This window comes from Trematomus bernacchii, unplaced genomic scaffold, assembly GCF_902827165.1.
Source record: "Trematomus bernacchii unplaced genomic scaffold, fTreBer1.1, whole genome shotgun sequence".
Classification (NCBI taxonomy): domain Eukaryota; kingdom Metazoa; phylum Chordata; class Actinopteri; order Perciformes; family Nototheniidae; genus Trematomus; species Trematomus bernacchii.
In genome coordinates, this window is record NW_022987685.1 from 657659 (window position 1) to 678438 (window position 20780).

Here is a 20780-nt window from a genome sequence, read left to right on the forward strand (position 1 = left end):
AGCGAGTTCTGTATGGAATAGTCTGGATTGATTTTCTTACAGTATTGTGTTAGCTCAGCAGGAAAAATATATATATTTTAGTTTTATATTGTATTTGATACAACACATTTCCTAATTAGGAGACATTTTATTGTAACTACACAATTTAAGGCCTGCTGGGTTAAATGTTGTTTCTGACTCTAATATTACTTTGAATCCAGTTGAATGCGTCACTGTTACAGTGATTTGTTTATGTGTTTATTCATATTAGTTTTAAGGATATTTTACTGTATTATTTAAAGGGCATTTGCAGTGCTAAAACCATGTAAATGTATGCAGAAAAAAAACAAATCTGTGCAGAAAAAGTTTGGTGAATGCAAATGAATTTATTAGTGTCTTTGTAGGAGAGTCAGTGGTAGGGAGCAAAAGAGTGGAGTTATCATTATTATCGGATGCTTGACTTGAGTTGATGTTAAATATGCATAACATGTACATGTAGTGTTAAATCTTTGCAAAGTTTTTAGATAATAGATATAACAATTATTATAACTTCTACAAAAGCACCTTTAAATACAGCATTTAGGGACAAGCAAAGACAAAACAACTACAAGCTTCAACGTTGCAAATCAAGAAATCAGGCTGAAACTGTAGTCAGTAAAACCCTTAAAGTAGAAATAATAAAACGTTGAAAGCAAAAAAAAAAAACACAAAAACACGGCAGCATCCAAATAATTCCAGAAATTACAGTGTCAATAGGGCATTACAATATGTTTCAGAACAAATGTTGGGCAGTTTAGCGTAGGAGGGAAATATATAACCTAATTAGAAATGTCCTATGTACCTCTTCTTTTCACTCTAAGCTGGCCAAGTATTTTTTTTTTTTCTTAGTGGTTCATTGTGCGTGTCTCACCATTCCTTTATGCAGCAGTACACCTAATATTCGGAAGGTTGATAAGCACTCATCTTTCATATTTAAACAGCTCAGACAACTGAATGCATGGTTACATGAGGAGCAAAACTAGAACTGTCAGGTTTTTTCTCTGAATCTCTTTGTCTTTCTCTTTGTATATCTACCACTGTCAATACAACCACTAATAATATCCAGGCCGGAGTAGAGGGAACCAAATAGAAAAGCAAAAGTGTGTTTGTTCTGCAGGTGGAAACACCTTGATGACCTTAAGACCCCATTTACACGCAAACGCATACGAAACGCAAACAAACCGAATACGATATCAAAAAAGTCTTCCGCTCACACGAGACCGCTCGAAAGCGCTGGAGACGCTGTAGTACATATGCCGGGCCTGTAAGTGGCGCTGTACTTTCGCCACAAAATACACCAAAAGCAAGAGAAAAGTAGCGGATACAACCGTTTGCGTTCTCGTGTAAACAGCACATAACACAGCTGCATGTGACCGCTCTGGCTCCCAGACACCAATGGACTAGAGTTCTGTTGTGAAACGCTCCTTTAAGTTTGTTAAGAGAGAGCCTTTTGGGTTGGAGGCAAGACACGTCGGTGTGTAGGTTTGATATCATTGCATTCCTGCCTCCTTCGCATCCTACCCATACATTAAATAAGTAATTGCTTTTTTGTTTTGTTTGTGTGTGCAGGACATATTGTGTATAGGAACCTTGTTTGATAATTTCCTTGCAAAGACGTGTGTGATATGACAATTAGACCTACAATTTCACATTTCTGTATCTCCCCTAACCCTAATCCTAACCCATTTTCTGAGCGCGCCATGTTGAAGGACATCTAATAGAGAGGCGAAGTCCCTCCTTTTCCGGTGGGACTCATGGGACCTTATTTTGGAAAAAGTTTGTATTAAAGTCAATGGAGAGAGAAAGATTATCTTTCGATCCCGTTTGAATTGTGCCACGAATTACACATATGATGTTTGTCAATCTTAAATAATAATTTCCATGTCAAAAAAGTCACAGTTTGTCGTAAAACTGTTGAAATATAAGACTAGGAAAAATATGCAACTAGAAAGACTACAAATCCTAGAATCCCGGTCCCGCATGCTGGCTCTTACGGAACCGACTAACTCCCCTTGTGTGTATGTACAGCTCTCAACATGCCCACACTGATTTTCACCTCTTTTAATACTTTTCGCCTCATTCTGAAAGAAAGAAGTGAAATGTGCCAACGTGACGGCCGTCTTGGTGTGTGGTGCGAGACGGGAGATGTAGGTCATTGAGCGGTTTCACACAAAAAAAAGTGTTACTTCACAGTTTTACGACACATTTTTATTTTTTTGACTTGTAAAATTATCTTTTAAATTGACAAACATCATATGTGTAATTCGTGGCACAATTCAAACAGGATTGAAAGATAATCTTTCTCTCTCCATTGACTTCAATACATACTTTTTCCGAAATAAGGTCCCATGGAGGTCCCCCCCGGACTTCCCATCTCCTATGGGCGGGACTAAGACACGAGGATAGGAGTCGAGGAGGTGAATTAGAGAAATGAGAAAGGCCCATTGTGTCACTAAATACACTTTTCCTATTTACCCATATGCACTTTTTTACTATAGTCATACTTAAAGAATATCTCAAGGTACAAAGGTTTTAATATCATATACACGGCTACAGTGTTGGTGTGCAATTAAAAACTAGGGTCACAGGTTCCCCAAACACATACAAAACAATGATTATAACAATAATAATAGTGCAAGCTCAGGAGTAGCAGTGTTATGTCCTGTGGGATAATACTGAGTATTAAACCGCATAATTATTCAGGGCCTTGAATATTCTCCAGTACCCTTTGATAAGTTAGATACTTTTTCCATGTGGTTTCTTTGTTATGAAACAGTCAAACATTTTCAGAGTTTGTCTCAGTTTCGTGTGTTTTTTATTTGTGAAATATGTCAAGTATTTGTCTTTCCATGTCAATAGTAGTAGTAGTGATAGTAGAAAAAGGCGTATCGAAACCGAAGAAAAACTCTGTTTTTTAATTTGGGTAATAACAGGGTGGTTTCCACAGGGTCATATATGAGTGGGTTTCTGACCTCGTTCTCTGCTGTAGCCTAACAAACATCCTTATTATATTATTCTTTCATTAAGTTGCCATCACATTGCGGCGCCCTAAAAACTAACATTACACAGGCTTTGTAAACCTGGTAATTGTGATCTGATTTAATGAAAAACGCCTCGGTCTCATTTAGCAATCTCTCTGTTTCCTGCTCCCTCTGTCCTTATTTCACTCTCATCCACCTACTGTTTCCCCGTGTGCGCTTTTCACCATGGTTACACCCCGTAATGTCCTTGTTCCTCCTATCTGACATTTTATTCTCCTCCATCACCCTTTGCCATCCGCCTTTCCATCTCCCCATACTGGAATTACCCTGATTATGATTATAGCTGTGATGATAATGATAACCACTGCAAAATTGCGCTCTCTCTCTCTCTCTCTCTCTCACATCCAACACCCAGGAGATTATGGTTGACTGAAAGGCTGCCTGCAAATGTTTCCCCCATCTCATTTTTACCTCCTCAACCTCTCTTTGTTTCTTTGTTTTTTTCTTGTTTCATATGGCTTTTTTTAAATATATATACTTCCCCTGCTCTCACCACTCATTGCTCACTCCAGCTCACCTCTTGTCTCTTTTCAGTCTTTTCAATGTTCTGCCACTCTTTCATCTCTGTTGCTGTGCTCCTTTCAACCTTTCCTGCTCCTTCTTACCTCGGCCACTTGTCCCCAGCTTCTTCCTCTCTCTACTCTTCTCATCGACGGTCACAAAAGAAAACTAGATACACTTGCTTTTTTCAAGCCATATAGCATTCAGGAAATCATTATTGCCCTGCCTCTTGAGTAGGTGAAGTGGACAACATGAAATGACTTTGTTACTCTCCCTCATCTTTCATTGATGTATGCCCTTTTTACTAATATGACATCAAATCCATGTAATTTACAAGATGAACAGAACTTGAATAGGCCAGTGTTCTCCTTTTATGCAGGAGCCCCAGATCAGGCAGAACCAATCATACTGTAATTCCTGTTCAAAACAGCACGATGTTCATTTTGGTAACTATGGTCCCTTTTAGAAGAATACAAGGACCTGTGTCTTTATTGGGTCCTGTAAGTCATTAGTTCTCGTCTTGGTTGGGGCAGCAGTAGCTCAGTGTGTAGGGAACTGAAGGGTTGCCGGTTCAAGTCCCGGTCACACCAAAAATAAACTGGAAGCTGAAAAGGTTCCAGTTTGAGGTGTCCTCACCTCTCTATAAAGATGCATGTGTTTAGGCATACCTATCTAAACTGTATATAGGTCGTATGCATGTGTGTATTGTATTGTAATGTGAATACAATAACAGAGTGGAGTGGATTTCTCCTTGGAGATTAATAAAGGGTCATCTTATCTTATCTCAACATAACATGGGTATCTGTAGTATGTAGGATATACATTAACACGGTACTGCACTCTACTATATTCTGTAGCCAGCCTGTGTTATACAGTACTTAGGTTATTTTGGTAAAAGATAACACATGTCCAAAAGATCTAATTGATTTCAATAAGCTATTTAGTTATTAAAAACATTTGAATGAAGATTAATGCAAATATATCTTTTATTTTTTGTCAACCTTTTTGTTTGTTTTGTGCGTATATGATCAAGTTCTTCTCTTTCTGCTAGCTGGTCCCTCCAGACTTGTGATATTATCAGCTGGATATTTGAACATCAATAGAGTGTGAGCACCGCTCCTATTTATCTTTCTATGTAATCTCCTAAGTATTATCCACCCTAAAGCATAATCATAGATTACTCATATTGTTATACCTTTACAACAAATAGCTCAATCTGGATTACTGCCCAATATACGCTGATCCTCACCCATAATATTGATCCATATGTAGAGAATACTATCAGTTGTGGGCTGACATTTCTATGGAAAATGTAGCAACTAAATCTAATGGAATGAAATCCATTGCAAAGTTATTACAATTGTTCACATAATTATAGCTTACATTGCCATGGTCAAATCAATGGTTATAAAGAGGCAGAACATAGTATTAGCCAATGCTCATCGGCTTTTCTTTTTGTATTCATGGCCTACCAATTAGGTTTCAGGATGTTTTTGGCCAATCTGTGTGTTCACTTTTTTTGCTGCACACACACAGCATTTCATGTTATTCTCGCAGAGGCGAAATGTGTCTGAGAAAAGCTTCTTGTGTCATCACTAGACAGATGATTATACATTTTCTGTAAATGTCAGACTGTTTTTCAGGCAGGAATATTGATGTTTTCCTGGTTGAAGTGTGTTATTGTAGTTTATTAAAGTCTCAAACACTCTACTTTATTCAACCATATGCCTTGCTGCTCTGAAACCAGACACATTGTGGCTATGTTTATCTTGTTTAATCATATACAAATAATTGTAATTTCTGAAGTTGCTTCATGGATACTGCCAATTTTCTCTCCTTTTTTTGATTGTCATTTGTTTACTGTTTGTCTTTGATTAGTTATAAAGTTTCATTTTGATTTGTTGTTTGTCTTGAGGTGGGTAGTTAATATATGCCTCTTTGGCATTTTTATCTCAGCATATTAATGATTGTTGTGTTTTTTAAAATGAGACACTTGCTGCTAAAGATATGATACATAAATCCACTTAATCACTCTAAATCAGAAACAGTGTTGCAACGGAGAGGATCATTTCATTCTAATCTGTATTAGATTGCCCAAGTTGAATTCTGCTCTTGATTGTATTTCATGTTAAAACTGTATGCACCGCTTTTGCAACAATCACCAATTTTTCTATCTGTGTTGTTTTTGATTTCAGCGTCGTCTTTGACTCACAGTGACATTGAGGCCAACAAACAACTGCCAGCATCTGGCACATTTATTACTCTTCAGACAGATTAAATGATGGATTACAGGGTGGACTGTGGTTTAATAGTGGCTTGAAGAATCGATCAAAAGTAATCGGACAGAATGATGATGACAGTGATGAATGATGAGATATTGATGTTGTTTCTGTGTGCGTGCATGTGTGTGTTTGTCAGGTGATCCTGGCTGAGTCTGGCGTGTACCTACTAGATGTGAAGTTCCTCAAGAAGTGCATGGAAACCCAGCTGTGGGACTTAAATCCAAACCCCCAGGAGGTGAGCCAGGTGTTGAAGCACATTGTTGTAGTGGCTAAATGGTGGTACTTCACTTCCATGTCTGTCCATGTCGTCATTGGGGCCAAAAAATGTACTTACATTAGGAAAGAGAAGTCCGTGAATTAGCAAATAATGATATTTTTAGGTAAATTCACGTCACAGTACAAACACTTGATTTCCTTTTCTTGAATTCATTCGGGCCTAAGAGTTGTAGAAAAGCCACATTTTCCATTTATTATATTTGACTGAGCAGAGTACGGCCATGACAGAGTGGATTGGAGGCGGACTTTAATGAAAATGCAAGCGCACCCGTCAATGGGCTCAAGTCCCTGGATGATACAACGTACAAGAAGTCAGGATATCTTTTTGGCTTCATATGCCACTGAGCAAATTTCATAGGAATAAACAGGGCAGCGCCTCCAATGCTGTATCCAGTTTGCTATACTGTACACCCAGGCTACCACCTGACTCCCGGGGGGTGCCCATGAGCCTGCTGCTCCTTCGAGTCCCCAGAAGAATTCCCCTGATGCATCAACACACACAGTCAATTCCCTCCATCCCATTCTGTGCAGTCAATCCCGTACATTACCACGATCAATTGAAGAGGTCCTCATGTGCTGTTCTCTGATGTGTCTTTGCTGTGTTCACTGTTTGTCAGATTTATGATTCAGGCCTAGTTTGAAGCTCCTTTTGAAAGAGCGCAGCATGAGGCGCAGCTAAAAGCTACCCTGCAGTGGAGAGAGAAGGCCTCTCAGCAGCAGGCTCTGCTCTCCACACACTGCTGTCAATCTGACACTTTACCCCACGCCACTGCAAATCAATAGCACTCCATTACTGCAGAAAACAACATGGAGCAACACTCTTCTGCTTTTGTATATGGTACATTTATGTTGTCGTACATTTAGTCTGTTACGTGGCAGTTGGAATTGTGGGTTTGTTGAAGAAATCTGAGTCCTTCTTGTAGACAAAGAATGAATGGTGGGGGACAATACAAAGTAGAATAAATTAACCAATTTGACAGTGAATCAAAACAGTCTGATTTCAATCTGGCAGAATGTATCACATGCACAATAATCTAACTCCTATAATAGAAGTAAAATCTGTTTTTTAATTGTGCTGTCTTTCCAAGAGACGCACTTTGTTTATTCCGTTGCCCATGCTCAAGGCTGTGAATAAGTTCCAGTAGTATTTTCTGCTCTTTAAATAGTCACTTTCCAATCACAGCATGACAGGCACCTGCTGATATGCCTCTCTTTGATAATATTCCTGAGAATGAATCAGTGTGCACCTGTTTGGTTTTTTTCTCAAATGATTACCAGCATGCTTGTTCCGCCTGTGTGTAATTGTGTATTTATCTGTGTGTTTTCCACAGTCGTTGGACAAAACTTGCCTTAAAGTGCCACCTTTATTTACTGAAGTCAACAGGAAGTACAGGAAGCCATATATAGTGCAGACAAGGTGAGATCACACACACACACACACACTCTTGAACATGTCTATATCTGATGTCTTTTACTCAGGATATCACCCTAACCTCCAAGAAATTAAAACAAGTAAAAACTGGAACAAAAGACGGAAATGAAAAAGATTAGATCGAAACATGGCCTCATAAAGCTTCCATAAGTATTTTTCAGACCATCGCTCCACTCAAACGTTATCCAAAAAGAGAGTGGATTTATAACCATCGTAAAATAGCAGAAGTATAGAGATTGTTGTCCCTCAGATTGAGTAAAAGAAGTACGTTTGTGCAGTGAATTATATTGCAGGGACTGTCTGAACATTAAATATTAATCGTCTCAGACTTCCGCCCTTATGGTGCTGATCTCCACTAAATGGAACACTTTACACAGACGCCATTTGTCACAGTTATTTGCTGTCATCTTATATCTGGTGCACTGCTAAAATTAGCTCCCTTCCTTCTTCATCTTTGTTCCAGACTTCAATAACAACAAAGTGACATTTGGAATGTGAAAGCAGAGGTAATTTGTATTCATTCATCTGTTAGCAATAATCAAGCTACCTGTTTTCCTTCCAATTGTATTTATCCAGTTGTGGTTGACGGAGCATACTCTTTCTGTACAGCAGCATGTGTATGGACTTTTTTAAACTCTTGAAACGACTGTACCTCATATGACTTTTCTACTATTGACGTGACCAGTTCGCTAAAAGACAATTCAGTATAAGAAACGGGAAGAATATGACTCAGATGAACCAGATGCTCTAAGGTGCAGGCTGTCCAAACCCACAAATAGATTTTTTTTCTCCAATCCATTAAAGCTGCCCAATAGAAAATTGACACGATTTGTAGTTAATGACTTGATGAAAAAAACGGTTTGGTTCCTGACTCAATGTCTTAAATTATGATTTTGATGAATAACCTCTACCATCATACAATATGCTCTTACCCTAATTACACAAGGTGTGTTTCCAACCATTACCTACAGACATCAAGAAGCAGCTTTTGTCTTATTCTCATGTTCAAACAGTTCTATTCAACTGTGGAATTACAAAATACCGAATAAGTTGGATTTTGAAAAGTGACTTAAATCAGAGCAGTAGAGCAATTTGGTTTAAGTAGCATCGAACTACTTGGGACACAATATCTTAATTAAGAATTTGGCTCCTTTAAACACCAAGGTAGTAATTCTGTGGTCATTAAAAGGTTTGTTTATCAGCAGCTTTGCATTTTCTGCTACACTGCAAGACCGTGCTGTAAACTACACGAGGCTTATAAAACCATTTCTATCTAGGCAAACACCATGTCAGAATCGGAGTTACCATAAATCATGCAAAAAGAAATCACTTTATTTTGTAGAAATGTGTAAAAACTATAACTTTATTTTTTATGTGGGTTTTCTGGCTCTCACTCTGTTTCCGGAAAAGGCCTTAAATTAAAAGCAGGGAGCGTTCTAAGTGCTTAAAACAACAGGTGTGACTCATCCTGACACGGGGAGCTACATATCATAGACAAACTGTTTTACAGCTTAGTGTTATACACAGCTGAGGCTGTTGGCTGCCCAAATGTCATATGGTGCTTTAAAGTTGTGATTTACAATGTTGAAAGGTAGTTATTAAAGTCCTCTGCACAAAGTGAAATGTAGCCCAACTGTAATGCTGTAGATGTATTGTATAAGTGACATCTGATACTAAAACTGTTAGGCATCTAGCATAAGGATCATGATGCAAAAGCCTCTCACAAACTTCATCAATTCCTCCCGGAACAACTTACACAACGAGTGTGGAATAAAATATTAATACAGACGACATTTCCATTATTTCCAATTATAGTTTTAAATTATTAATGAACTGATGGAAATAAAATGTAAAAAAACAGAAGTGTCTGGTACACAAAACTTTCCTGCACCCTTTTTCCTCCTCTTCTCGTCTCTTATCTTCTCATCCCGTTGAGTATCCTGTTCTCTCTTGTTTCACACTGTCCTGACCTGCAGTCCTCAATGAGTACATTAACACAGATGAATAGCCCTGTCTGTACAACCATAATTAGAGCAGAACATTTCATCTGCTAATGTGTTTTGCTAGGTACTCACCGTGCCATACACCAACTTCAAAGCGGTCCACACACAGGTTTATGAAAAGGAGCACAGTGTGAATCATGTTTCTGTGCTTCTAGGCTGAAGAGCCCCTGCTCTTAATGGCACTTCAGCTCCCCGCTAGCACCTCTATGTGAATTGTTTCCTTAACAACAAGGTTTTATATTTCTGATGCATTGTGCTGTACTTTTATATTCTATTAAAACTCACACGAAAACAACTTACCCGCTTCGCCAGTACACGAGGGTGAAAAAAGCAGCACACAAAAGCACAAACTCAAACACCTCTCAGCAGTCTTTTCTCTCTTTCAGAAAACTCACGTTACATGGCCATGTTGTGATGAAGTGGGCTTTAATTGTAAAGTGCAACATCCTGATCAATCCAGCATCCAGCAGAAACTGGAAAACAAATACTGATCTTTTTAAATAAATAATCAATTTGAATCAAAGTTAAATCCAAGTTAATTTGAATGTATTAATGTATATTGAGGCAATGTGTCATTGTAATGTTGTCCCTTAGTTCCTGCAGTCAACAATAAATCCCAAGGTCTGCTGATTAGTAGAAAAAATCTATTCAAATGTGAATAAACCAAAACAATGGTTGGTCTTTTTGTCTGCAGGAACGGGCTGCTAATGTTAGTAGTGGCAGATGGTATATCTATATCATTTTTATGTATTTTTTGAATGTTTTGTATAAGGGCAAGTACATAGCATAAACCAGTGCCACACACCACAGCATTCTGGCATCATTTATGTTAACTTTAGAGAAATACGTTTTCATGCAAAGTAGTATTTTCTGTGGAATTTACCTTAAAATACTACTTATTGTTATTAGCGACAAATTAGAGCTACTGTTTTGTGTTACTATTTTAGTGATTTTGCTTTTGTGTGCTTTTTGTTCATCGGGACTTTTGTAAAGCTAATACCCTTTAAATGATGTATCAAAAAGAATCAATTGAAGTACACTTGTGGTTTTCAGTCCCTCAGATACATGTAATTATGCAGCTGTACAGCTCCTCTCAGCTGCTCAATATTACATTGAGGACAGTGGGTCGTGTCCACCATGAATCAGTGTGTTAATGGCTGTTTGACGCTAGGTGTCGAGCAAATGAGGTCTAGTAAGCTGGGCGATGCTGCAGCGAAGACCTGGGGCTCACTGTAATTGGAAATGAGAGGGCGGATGCCGTGGCAGAGAGGGTCAGCTGTCTGCACGCACACACAGTCTCTCTCACAGAACACCTCTTTCACTCTGTCTTTTTCTGATTCGCTCACCCACTTTCAGGGCCCGCTTGTAATTAGTGGCACAGGGAACCGGTCACACATAATGCTGCTAATTGGGCTGGCAGGCACCATTACCCAGAGCTAATCACTGTTCTCCGGGTGACGAGGCGTCCTGGCCCCCTGACCACTCGCTGCTAGCAGGATCCATATCACATCAGCAGATCTCAGGGGGTCCTGCTGCTCCAATTAACCAGCTAACTCACTGACTCACTCCCCCTGCTTCACAGATTTGTAGGTAGTGCCTTTGAATTGGGTCATGCTGCTTAAAGGAATACAACACCCCCAGAATTATCCTTTTTATATCAAAAACTTACCATGCGGCACCTTGAATACTTAAAGAAATTGTTTTCATCTGTTTCAAAAAAGAAAAGAAAAAACTGAGAGAAGCCTTGATGAAGTGAGGTCAATTTGAACCAAGATTAACAACAGAAATCAATATTAATACATCATGCAAATAACCATTTTAAGAACAAAGTATTATTTAAAGCCTATCCAATCTTACTCTTTTAAAAACATCCTTGAGTTGATGCTCATCTCATTACTGTACTACTTGACACACTGGTTAATGGTTAATGGACTGCATTGATATACTGTAGCACTTTATCCAGTCTTTACAACTCCTCAAAGCGCTTTTACATATACAAATAGCAGTCACACATTCATACAGAGGCAGAGGCGTAGAAAATGACTGAGCTAGTCTTTTAAATGTTGTCCTCATTTGAATGTGTGTGTTTTGCTAACAGGAACTGCCTCCTTGTATACCAAGTAATTGCCCCCTACACCAGACTGGTTCTGTGAGAGACCCAAAATGATGTCTTCCTGGTGTTCTTAGGTTTTAGTGACTGATGTTTCTTAACTCAGTATGACTAGAGCCTCATCCTCCTCTCTCTGACGAGGACTTTAACAGCTTTATACATCTGGTCCACCAGAGCTCAAGGCTAGCCATTAGAGAAAGAGAGGAGAGGAAGAAGGCAGTAACCTGAATATAGCTGAGCAGGAACAGAGACTTTTGTTCAGCTCTCCTCATCAGGACCCTTTTTATTTCTGGGCCCATTAAACCTGACCTGACTTTAATTGCTTTCGCCTCTCTCTCAGACCTCATTTCAAGTTAAGGTTTGGCAGCACTTTCCCACAATGCTTGATTTTGCTTCTTGTAATGATGGTAAGACTTTTATTGTTTTGTTCCCATAATGGTTAATCATAATTTAATAAGCTGACAGCATTGTGTTCCTTGTGGCAATGTTTGTGTGATGAATGTTCTTTAATTGTTCTTACGTGCGTTCAGGCTGTGGGAACAAATTCCCTCTACCTGAGGACAATAAATAATCTGTCTTTAGTTAAGTGAAAAGTAAATTAAGTTTGATAGTGACTGGCTGAATTCCATTTTATTATCAGTATTTTGCAAGAGTCATTTATTTATTTTGATTTCAAGTTCATTATTTTGACGAAGAGCACATTGTCACTGGTTTCCTCCTTCATTTATGTAATGCTAGGAATTGATCCCCATGGCCAGGAGGAGTAATTACAGCAACCAATAACTACTGTATATCAACATGTAAGTATTGTTAGACAGACTCACAGAAATATCTTCTCAAAGTCTCTTTCCCTGTGGCCCATATTGTTTGAGTTCTCTCTTCAATCCCTTTTCAAATACCACCTGTCTAGAAATCATGTGTAAATAAATCTCTCCGTCCCTCTATTCAATTACTGAAACACCTGTCTCTGTAACAGCCACTGTCACTCATATGATTGTGTGTGTGGGTGTTTATAGAGAGAGTGTCCTTCCAGAGAAATGCACTGATGTGGGAGAGCAGGTGATGGAGCTGTGCTGCTGCCTCTTTAAGATCAGGGTCAGACAGGAGAAGGTGGAGGCCATGTCTGTAGAGAAGAAAAGCATGTGGTGGAGATCCAGAGAGAGTGTGACCAATACTTGTCCATCATCCTACAGCAGAAGGTAAGCCTTGGATAGCATATTCACATTCTCGACATGCTACCTATAACGTGAAATACGTTGGTGTCACGACTCAAATTGAATTTGTTCTTCTGCCACAAATGGTTGTCCTACTTTTTTAAACACACAGTGAATATTAAAATAACCCCATGACATTTACGGCACATTTGGAGAGACTATGCTTTTTACACAATATCACAAGGTTATACAGAAATATGTCATTGCATTGTAGAAAGAACTTATCATGTGCTGCTCATAAAAAAGGGATCACAGGTAAGAATATTCTGAATGTCCAACTTTTTCCAAGCTCAAATATCTCAACAACTGTTCTGGGGGTTGCAGAGACATTTTCTGTTTTGATATCCATGATCACCAGGCGTTGAATCCTTTTGACTTCGGTGCCCGTTGACTTCTCTTCCAGCACCACAGTTATGATGACATTTGCAGTTTTGAGGGAAATATTACAATAACTACAAGATAGATGTATTGACTTTCTTGTTCTCTGCAGGACACATTAAAAAAAACTAGTGTTCCTCTAACTTTTCAAATAGGGCTTTAATAAGGTCAAATTTGTAACATGTCCTTTTGTAAGCAAGGGGCAGGCCTAATCTATAAGTCATTGTCAAATCATACTAAATAGCATTCATACACTAACATTCAGAAGATTTACTGATCAAATCATGGATGGAACATGGATTTCCCTGCAGTGGCCAAGCGGCTGTCTAGCCAAAATGTAAAGGCCAATAGAATGTGTTAGGTGTCTAGTCTTTTATTTTCCAGATCAAAGATGTATAAAATAAAATCTGACTCAACAAGAAATATACCCTGTGGCCATCCAATGCATCTACTTTCTGTCCTTTCCTATTGCCTATAGAGAGTCTGAATAAAATGAACATGGCATACAGTCACAGAGAAACAGGAACTACTCTATCTACATCTAACCTAAAGAATCATTTGTAGTATCTTCAAACTGGTTTATTTCTTGCCTTCCGCATTAGCATAGCATGGCCAAATTATGATTATGATTATTAATAAGGCTATTATCTCAGTTGGAGGAGAAGCAAAAATGTCATCTGAATGATTGGCTGAGATTGGGACCGCTTTCATTGAACTCCTCTTCACCCGAGAAATGTGTTGATAAATGGAAAGGTTCAAAAGTTGAGGATATGAGTTGAGCTTTGGAATATTGTTGCTAATATGAAATCTGTCCAAGTACCAATTTTCATTCAGAAACATATCTGTCAGTTTATGAAAGACAGAAGCCCTCCAGATACTCTTCATCACTTCCTCTGTACACAACTGTGTTTGACACCTATGCTTTTGAGTTTTGAAATGTCCTTACCCTTGCCTGTGGGTTGAAACCAAACTTATTTTCATTTGACAATATATATTTATTTATTCACTTATCGAAGAGGATTACAGCAGCTGAAAGTTTCCTATAAAGACATTCAAAGTCACCCTTTCACAATAATATCACCGTAGGTTGTTTTTTTATTTAGATGCTTACAAAAGAAGAGATGCGCTATGTGAAAAACATGTTTCTCAAGTGCTGTAAAGCATAATAAAGTTTACTGGCGTACAGGTGAAAACTCACTAAGCTACATTTTAATATTCAGATAGAAGGCAAACGACACAAAGCAGTATGGTGATTTGGAGAGCAAGGTCACTAAATAAGGAAACATTCCTAAGAGTAGAACAAAATGAAACCAATACTTGTTTAAAATGAAACAGAGAACATATTTGAACTTGACCTGGTCTGTTTGTCCTTGAAATATATCACAAGTGGTGTAAACATCATTCAAATGTTAATAATCGCTTGCAATGACATTATATGTTGGATTTTGTGTCAAGATGATAAGCTAGAATTGTATGTTTTCAAAGGATATACTGTAGAAAACACACACATCCACACACCTCTCCTCAGGTGCATTAAAGCCAAGGTGTTCCCCAGGGATCAGGCTCCTGTCTGAGGTGATGGTGGTGATGGGCTGCAGCATCAGGGCATGCCCTCCAACACATCCTCTACTGGGTCACCAGTCAGTACAGTAAGGTTGTCATTAAAGGACTATTGACTGACATTAGCTGCAGTCCAGTGAGCAGACTTAAGCAAAGACACTTTAAAACAAAGCAAACAGAGCGTCAACTGTGAGGGACTCTGGTCTTCCTGCATGTGTTGCCAACAAAATGACTCAAACAGTTATCAGATGAGCAAACAGAGATACAGCAGCACAACTTAATGTGTCCTTCAAATATGCTCTAATATTCTGTCCTCAGAGCTATCTTTTCTTTTTTTAGATCTACATCGTGTATGCATTATATTTTTATCTTTTTCAGGATGTCAGCAAGAACCAGCCCTGCAGTAGAGATGAAAGCAGTAAGTCTTTGCTTACCCAATTGGCTAATAAAGCAAATCCATCTCAAATGTTCTGTCTATACTGATGACAATTTCATTTTAGGGAGCAATATCATGGACATTTAAAGTGGACCTATTATGCTATATTGGAAAAATATATTGTAGGGCCATACCTATACAAAACATGTCTGTGAAGTTTTTTGCTTAAAATCCCAAACAGATCACCCATTGTAGCCATGCCTCATACTGCTCATACCCCTCTTTTGCAGCCCTGTTGGAGAAACGCGGATTTTGGGTCCTTAGCTTTAAAAAAATTAAAAAAGAGGAGGCGGAGCTAATGCCTGATCAGAATTGTACCGGAGATAAAGTTAAATTCTGCTGTGATAAAACGCCATCCTGTTCTAAACCACATCAAGGATTATTTCTGAAACAGTATGGAGCTCATGCAAGGTGAGTTCCTTTTTTTATTTCCTGCTTTTTAAACACATGTGCTATCCAGTACAGGTTAGCTCTGAGTGTTAGCGAGGCTTGCTAATGTAAACAAAGACGAGATTACGTCCAAAACACGTCAGGCATTGTTTCTGATAGCTAATTTCTGTGGGTCCGCCGCCGATTTGACGTCATATCGGCAGCAAATCTGTATCCGCTCGTTGTACCCCTGTTTTTTTTTAAAGATTTGGGTACGGAGGAAAAGAGAAAAGGTTTTATTTTCTGACGCTGCGTGAGTTCCCCGACACACCGGGGACACATATTTATGTATAAAAGACATCAACAAGTGCATTTTGCATGATAGGTCCCCTTTAAGTTTCCCCCATAGGAAATGCAGGGTTGTTTTAAGATGAGGACATGGACTACAATCTATTTGTACAAATCCCTTTCTTAGGGACAGTGTGTGCTTTGTGTTACATTGCAGTCAAACCGAAGCCGCACTTTCCCTCTTTTTCATGAGAACTCAAATGGTGTCCCCTGTAGGGCACCTCTACGCCTGTTTGCCTCTGGTGGAATAGTTCCTTTGACTCCCTATGCATTTGTTACTACCTTTAAAAGTGGCTTCGCATTTTATTTGCTCCATTTGGTATTTAACAACCCATAGCAGTTTTATTCCCAGTGTGAGCCAGTGGGGAGCAACACATAGAAAAAAAACTTGGAGTAGTTGAGTGTTTTTCCAGAAAGCTTCAATCTGTTGGATCAGAGGGGCACCACCCCACCTCCGCTTACCATTCCAGGCTATATCCAATGTAGCCTCTTCCACTGGTTACCTCCCATGTTCTTTTTTCACCATGCTTTCTCTCTGTGAAGCAGTTTAGCCTCCAACATTAGCAGGTTAAGGAAAGTAATGTTGCCAGACATGAACCTGAGCCCATGTACAGACATTTATAATGGAAACCAGACTGTCTTTAGCTGTTATCAACTGAAGCATGGCAGTAAAGTGCATTATGGTCACATTTGACGACGGCTGGTGATATTTGAAGGTATTTACTTTGACTGGATGTCAGATAAAGCCATCAGGAGTGGAAAGCCAGAGAAAGCTACAAAGAATGTTTTCAGGAGCTATATCCTTCCTGTTTTCTAAAAACGACTGTGACTTCTGCTCTCCCTTTTCCTCTAAAGTATTTCTACATTTAAAACTTTTCATATGCGTGTGTGTATGGTCTGTAAAGCCTTTTCATGTCTTCTTGTTAAGTCTGAATTAAAATGGAGCAGTTTATTTCAGCAATAATCTTATAGAGCAATTTAAAGATGCATGAAATCGAATCGATACATGTCCTAATGCATTAAAGATTCTTTATTTTACACTTTAAAGGCAGACCTTTTGAACCAAATGTAAGGAAAAGTCATCAGGCTGCCAAAATAAAACATTGAAATACCCTGTCAAAATGTAAAATTGTTTTTAATGCTATGGCTAATCAGGTAACAAACATTTACAAAAAAACACCATTTTTTATCAGGAAAACAAACATTAGTAAATGTAGCCTCAAATTATAAACAATACAATTATTCTTATTAAAATGTATTATTAAAATGATAGTTAAAACATGGATTTGGGTTTTGATGCTTTACACACTGTGGAAAAATACACATTTAGCTGTTGTCTCTGTTTCATTGTGTCAACAAAGTGACTCCAACGTACTGTGAACTTCTTTAGGTGGTAATTGTGTCTTTTGACGCTGCAAAGGTGTATGCACTATCAAAAGAAGAGTGTGATAGGACAAAGTCAGAGAGTAGGCCATTCTTCCATTCTGATCTTTAGGTCATCGTTCTTCTAATCGTCCTGTCGTCACAATGTCCTTCATCTCCACACAACCTCTCCTCTCCTTACTGTCTTTTCTCTGGCCAATTTCTTCCCAGCATGCGCCATTCAGACGGTCTCTTGGTCTCTCTTGACCTTTCATTCTGTCTCTCCCTCTCTCTAGGTCAATGCTCTGCTTCATTGCCCGCTCTTCATTCAGCGGCCAGCTCACAATGTAGCCACAGCGTGACATTTAGGGACAATTGAGTGGTGGCAGATATAGATTGAGACTGCAGCGTTTCAGAGTGCCGTATTTATCTAATAGCTGAGTCGTCTGTTCCTTTTGACCTGACAATAATCAATACCACTTTCTGCCTCTTTGTTCATCCATATACCCCCTTATGGGGCTAAGACTAGTATTTTAAAATTCAATTTTTAAAAACATGATTATTAGGATGAACAAACTCCACAGAGGCAAACCCTGCTGTGCTTCACGTCAGCATTGATTATTGGAAACACAATATACTTGACTTTTCTTTTTAAAATAAAGCAAACATAGTAGTAATACGCTTTTTTTCGCTTGACATATATTTGACATTTTATGGCTTTGTACAGAGCTGGCAGTAGACTGGCTCACGCTGAGGTGTCGCGGCAGCTTGGAAATTACATTTACACCAAAGTGAAGATCAACTTGCTACCAGAGAGGCGAGGTGTGAGGATGGAAGGAGTATACTGTACATTTGAGTGAAGGGATAGGGAAAGGATCAGTTTAGAAAATGTGGTAAAGAAGACGAGTAGAACAAGAGACAGTTAAAGGAATAAGAAATGGAAAGCTGCAAGAATTTGTTGTTATAGACCAGCAAGAAAAATAAGTGGAGGGTAAGTAGAAGACATTTTAAATAAAAAATTTGCAAAATAAGTTAGTATCTGACATGAAATAAATTTAATTTTAATAAGAAAAACGAAGAGACTAGGGGGCATAATGTCCAATCCTTGTCTGCAACATTTATGGTTAGTTAAATAAAAAATGTCAGCATGTTAGTTTATAAATACTTTAACTCTTTAACAATAAAAGAATGATGTAATATGTATTGAATTTAGATTATGGATGTATTACTTTTTTTTCTTCTCATGATATATATAGGGTTTCCTGCATAGCTTTGTACATTACACAAATCCAATGGAACAATCCCATTGGCTTTTTCTTTGAGGAAACCAAGGAAAAGATGAAGGGGTAAAGGGGTGAGCAAGTGAGGGGTGAGCAAGCAGTAGGGAATACAAGCTAAATAAGTGAAGGAGGAGAGAGGGCGAGGGATGGCAAGGAGCCATGGCAGGAGGCAATATGGGGGAAGGAAGAGGGATGAAAGAAAGTCAAAGGTGGGGAAAGGGGACTGATTGAAGATGAAAAGGAGTGCTGAGGTCAGTGGAAAAGTAGTTCCAAAAGCCAAGGACAGAGACAAAGAGCTGAGGGAGGATCAGTAAACATTTGAAGCATTTCTAAGATACAAATGAACATGCTGTGACAAATTCAGACTCACATGCTAAACCGATAAAGAATGGTACACTTCACTATACATTCCTCAAAGTCTTTGAAATAGAGAATAAAACAGCACTTTCCTTGTAAATTGTTACAAAGACTTACATAAAACAAGTAGGAAATATTGACTGTAGAATAAAGGGCACATATTCAGAAGAGAATCACTCTTCTGAACAGCTGTACAGAAGAGTGATTCTCTTCTGAACGGCTGGTGAAGCAGAAGTGCAGTGTGGAGGTGGAGAGCAGGCTGGGGCAAAGACTCATTTCCACTGCAGCATGCTGACGGATGGACTAAGGGAACCTTATTTTACCCTATAAATGTTTTATTCCTCAGTCCTCCAAACTATTAGCGGCCTCCCTTTTGTTCCCTTTCCCTGCCTCTCTACCTTTCTTCCTTTCCCCCTCACTCAACCTCTCCTAAGCTCTCTGCTGGGATCAAACTTTACCTCTGACTTTGTTCTACGTCAGCTTCTTCTTAACATTACAGGACCAGCTTTGGCACTGCCACTATGAACTTGCATGTACATAGAGCACCATGATTAGACCTTAGGCAGTACTACTGAACAAACCAAAGTACACACTATGGAGGACTACAGGACACAGTAGTATCAGCGTATCAGAATCAGTAATATTACTTTTTGCCTAAACCCTGGATACTATTTAGTTTGTATTTAGTTTATCGCACAATGACATTGTTTGATTGAGCTGTAGGTTTGGGCTTGCTGAGATCTTTTGAAATGACAGGAAAAAAGTAATACAAATACAAATTATGCAGTAATATTAGCCATAGAACTTTTTTTTGTTAAAAATGTAACTTAAAGGGGACCTATCATGCAAAATGCACTTTTGTACGTCTTTTATACATGAATATGTGTCCCCGGTGTTCCAGGGAACTCACCAAGTGTCAGAAAACACAACCCTCTCTATTTTCCTCCATTCCCAAATCTCTAAAAAAGGGGCTGCAACGGATCTGATAAAAACTGATCCAGATTTCAACACTGTCCTGACGTCAGGACAGTGGCGCTACGGCTATTGGGCCAACTCCACCAATCAGGAGGAGACAGCCACGGCCATTGCCGTTCCAAAGCGCTGGAGACGCTGTAGTACATATGCCAGGCCTGTAGATGGTGCTGTTCTCACAGAATCAGCCCTTGCAAAAACAGAGCTAAAAAAGTGCAAATTGAGCGAAATGAGGCATGGCTAAAATGCATGATCTGTTTGGTATTTTGAAAAAAAAAAAGTATAAATATGCCTTATATAGGTATGGTCCTACTCTATATTATTAAAATATAGCATGATAGGTCCACTTTAACAAAGTGCAGCCTCATGTTTGCATGCATTATGTTAAAAAAAAGTGGACATTTTACATAAAAGTATAGACTCTGTAGGGAGAAAATAAAAGTTATGAAATACAATAAGATATAACCACAGAACTGTGGAGATAAACGTGCATGTTTTGATCTTAAAACACAAGATAATATGCCTTTACAATAACAGATCATTCAGATCCGTCATTACTTATCACATACTGTATGGCAATGGGTTGCGAGCAGTTTAACCAAAGAGTCCTTTTTTATGTAAATCGTTCTCGATGGCTTGGAGATATAAAATCAAACAGTTATTCATGTAAAAAAAAATGTTTTGTCTAATAGTGTTTAACGTGTAATCCACACAGATCCATGTTACGACTCCTTATCGTTTCATAGAATACATCTCTCTTTCGCTTCACTGTGAGTAACACTTTTTGTGTGTGCTATTCTTCACAGGTGCACGTGCCGTGGATTGTTTTAGGTCCAAAAGC

At 38.7% G+C, this 20780-nt stretch overlaps 1 protein-coding gene across 1 annotated transcript in view; it reads left to right on the forward strand.

Annotated features, from left to right (window-relative positions):
- The window catches only part of dnah2 (dynein, axonemal, heavy chain 2), a 162815-nt gene that overhangs the window by 89205 nt on the left and 52830 nt on the right, over positions 1-20780 (forward strand). Inside the window, 3 exon segments of the mRNA XM_034136540.1 lie at positions 5979-6077; positions 7450-7535; positions 12680-12862. Of these exon segments, the coding sequence (XP_033992431.1) occupies positions 5979-6077; positions 7450-7535; positions 12680-12862 (368 nt within the window).